The sequence below is a fragment of the Gossypium hirsutum genome, chromosome A03, assembly GCF_007990345.1.
Source record: "Gossypium hirsutum isolate 1008001.06 chromosome A03, Gossypium_hirsutum_v2.1, whole genome shotgun sequence".
Taxonomy (NCBI): Eukaryota; Viridiplantae; Streptophyta; class Magnoliopsida; order Malvales; family Malvaceae; genus Gossypium; species Gossypium hirsutum.
Window position 1 is genome coordinate 100,348,706 of NC_053426.1, and position 4,099 is coordinate 100,352,804.

The following is a 4,099-nucleotide window of genomic DNA, read 5'->3' on the forward strand; positions in this document are numbered from 1 at the left end:
AATTAGGGTCATTCAATACTAACTCTTACTTATCTAACAAGTAATCATAAGTAAGCATTTTTAGACAAAATATCAACACATGTGAACCTTTCTTGCAACACATCTTGTGGTTCGAAAAATTCCATAACAGCTCACACTTAGCTTGGCTTGCATCTTGGATTGAGCTTGCATTTTTTTGTCGAGCTTGTGGCTTCAATTGAGCTCACAAATGTAGAGCTCACAGGCTTATTAGAGCTCGCATCTTCTAATGCTAAGTTCGCCACTACATGAATGGCCAGTTCGCAACACTCCTCATTGGCCATAATGCTGCGAACTCCAATATCATCTCTCAACCTCTCAAATCTCATTCTTCCAAGAGGTTTTGTGAGAATATCAGCAAGCTGAACATCTGAACTACAATGATCCAGCTTAGCTTCATTTAACTACTAAACTTCTCTAACAAAATGATACTTTATCTTGAAGTGCTTTGTCTTTCCATAAATACGGGGTTCTTTGCAATTGCAACAGCAGATTAATTGTCAAAACATATCTATGTTTCCTCCACTTGCTTAAAATTTAATCAGACATTAACTTTCTTAGCCAAAATGCTTAGCTTACTACTACAGCTACTGCGGTGTACTCAGCTTCAATAGTTGATTGTGCAGCAGTCTCTTGCTTCTTTGAGCTTCAATTGAATACTCTCAAACCCAAAGTAAAGAATTACCCTGGAGTGCTCTTCATATCTTCAACAAACCAGCCCAGTCACTATTCATGAAGTCAATTAAATTTAGCCTATTCTCCTTCACATACTCAATTCCATAACTCAGGGTTCCTTTATACTTGAGAACTCATTTCGCAGCTTTAAAGTGAACCACATTGCAATAATGCATAAATCTTAAAAAAAAGACTAACAACGAACATAATATCTAGCCTTGACGTTGTTAAATAAAGCAAACATTCAGTAAGATTTCTATAGATGCCTTCATCAACTTTTTCAAAGTCACCTTGGCTTGCGAGCTTTTCTCCTTGGGCAATAGGAGTGTTCGTTGGCTTGCAGTTTTCCATGTAAAACTTGTTCAAGATTTTTAAAGCTAATTTTTTTGGCTGATAAAGATTCTTTGTTCAGATTGAAACACTTCCAAACCAAGGAAATAGGTCATGCCTCCTAGATCAGATATCTTAAATTCAGCCTGCATCTGCTTCATGAACTCTATCAACTGTCTTTTATAACCCTCAGTTACCAATAAGCCATCAATATACAAAGACACTATCAGTGAAGTCTCCCTTCCTTCTTTCTTAACATATAAGGTGGGTTCACTAATGCTCCTCTCAAATCTTAAGCTCACCAGATGCATATCAATTCTTTCATACTAGGCTCGCGGATTTGATTTTAGGCCATATAAAGCCTTCTTCAACTTGTATACTTTGTGCTCTTCACCATCAGTTACAAAACCTTATGGTTGTTCAACATATACTTCTTCCTTCAGAATACCATTGAGGAACACAAACTTTACATCAATCTGATGTAACTTCCACCTTTTCTGAGTTGTCATAGTTAGTAACAACTTGATGGTTTCTAATTTAGCTACTAGTACGAAGGTTTCAGCATAGTCTACCCCATATTGTTGAATATAAACATTTGCGACCGGCCTAGCTTTGAGTCTGTTTACTAAATCATCAACATTTAACTTGGTTCCATAAACCCATTTTACTCAAATAAGCTTCTGGTGAACTAGTTTATCAACCAACTCCAAAGTTTCATTTTTCTTAATTATAGCTAGCTCAGCTTCCATAGCCTCTTTTCAGCCATTTTCTCTTAATGCCTCTTAATAGCTCGTAGGCTCCAGCATAGTAACATCACATCTTTCATAAATCTCAAATATAGGCATGGTGCCTCTGATTGGCAAATCATTGACACTATCACCATCTTGGTGTTGAACTTCATCAGTTTACACATTTAGCTCAATATGACTTTGTTCAACCATTTCTGCTTTTGTAGCTTCCCAATTCCACAAGGCTTCTTCACTAAACTTGACATCTCTACTTGCAAAAACTTTATTTGTGAATGAACCAAAAATCATGTACCCTTTCTTGCTTCTACTATACCCAACAAAGATACCCGATTGTACTCTTCTTTCCAACTTATTTCTCTTAACAGTAAGGATGAGTGCATAACACAAACAACCAAATATCTTTAAGTGTGACACTGATGGCTTAAATCCAAACCATCCTTCAAACGGTGTCTTACCTTTCACAGTTCTTATTGGTAATCTGTTAAGTAAATAAACAGAGGCGCTCGCAGCTTCAGCCCATAACTTGTTTGGTAGTTTCTTTTCAAGCAAAAAACATTTCATCATATCCATCATAGATATATTCTTTGTTTCACATACACCATTTTGCTGAGAACTGTACATGTTTGTCAACTAATGCTCAATCTCAACATATTCACAAAACTTTTGAAACTTTTCATAAGTGCACTTAGTCCCATTATCAGACTTGAGTATTCTCAGCTTGCAACAAGCTTGATTATCAACAGCAGCTTTAAACTTCCAAAAGATCTCAGCAACTTCAAACTGAGCCTTCAAAAAATACACCCAACAGTATCTAGTATAATCATCAATATACAAAATGAAGTACTTGCTATTGCTAAGTGAAGCAGTCTCCATTAGCCCACATACACCAGTATGAACCAGATGTAGCTTCTTAGTAGTTCGCCAAGCCTTGTTCGTAGGAAATGGAAGCCTTGCTTACTTTTCATACTGACAGACTTCGCAAACTTCATTTTGCTCACTAACTTCAGACATGTTCTCAACCAAACCATGCTTATACAGCATATCCAGTGACCTATAGTTAACGTGTCCCAATCTCTTGTGCCATAAGTCAGAATCATTAGTAGAACTAGAGTACACTTATAAGGCAACTAAGTTCCATTAGAACAAAGCTCGCATCCTTCATCTCAACTGACATAAGCTCATGATCATGTGACTCAGATATAATACACTTTTTGCTTTCAAAAATGACAGAATAGTTCTTTTCAATAAGCTGACCAACACTGAGCAAGTTCTGATCAATATCTGGTACAAACAAAACATCAATAATGAATTTTGTACCTGTAGGAGTGCTAACCCGAACATCTCTCTTTCCCTTTGCTTTAATTATCTGGTCATTTCCAAATCTAATTCTCAAACTGAAGGACTTGTCAATTCTCTTGAACATGCTTTCATTTGAAACTATATGGTTTGTACAACCACTGTCAATCAACCAGTTTTTCCTCATTTGGTTGTTGACTGCAAAAGATGAGGTAATGAATGCGAGCTCCTCTTGAACTTGATTTTCATTAGCAGCTTGAGCTTGATTGGTGTGTTGTTGTTGCTCTCTATTTTTACAAACTTTTTCAATATGACCAAATTATTTGCAGTTTCTACATTACACACCAGATCTAAACTAACAGAATTTTTCTAAGTGACCTGTCTTTTTGCAATGACTACATGATGGATACTTTTTCTTCTCACCATATTTTTTTTATTTTTCTTTTCTTTCATTCTTTTTGCCTTTGTTGCTTAAAGAATATGGAGTCTCATTATTTCTTGCTTGGAAAGCACATTCAGCGTGCCCCTCTTCTATGCTTGCTCTTCTTTGTTCCTGTGCATACATAGCATTTATAAGCTCTGACATAGAGATTGTTGTTAAGTCTCTTGAGTCCTCCAAGGATGAAATCTTGGACTCATACTTCTCAGGCAAAGTTGTGATTGCTTTCTCAACAATCCTCCTATCATTAATGTAACAGCCCATTTTTTAGTGGTGTCGGAAACAGTGGTTTCAGGGATTTACGAGCCAAATATGGTTTTTAAAAGGTTTTTGATTGATAAATTATGTTTTATAAACGATTTATTAAGTTCAAGTGGTAAAACCCTAAAGTCTAGTGGTTTTAGAAAATGAGGTATCGAGACCTTCTTTCTATAAATCAAGTTGTAAATATTTTTATAAATATTGAAGGAGTTTCGTTAAGGTTGTATTCAATTTTCATTAAGAAATTTTAACATTTCAATAGTTATTTAATTAAAAAGGACTAAATCGTAAAAGATGTAAAATTTGACCACTATTTGATTTGAGTGATTAA

General features: G+C 35.5%; 1 protein-coding gene across 1 annotated transcript; it reads right to left on the reverse strand.

Moving 5' to 3' along the window:
* Positions 1 to 2,402: 2,402 nt before the first annotated feature.
* LOC121218338 (uncharacterized) lies at positions 2,403 to 3,771 on the reverse strand. The gene is made up of 3 exons (XM_041095429.1): positions 3,531 to 3,771; positions 2,887 to 3,368; positions 2,403 to 2,558 (listed from the first exon to the last, which is right to left on the reverse strand). The coding sequence occupies exons 1-3, from the start codon at positions 3,769 to 3,771 to the stop codon at positions 2,403 to 2,405; spliced, it is 879 nt and encodes a 292-aa protein (XP_040951363.1).
* Between the last annotated feature and the right edge of the window lie 328 nt (positions 3,772 to 4,099).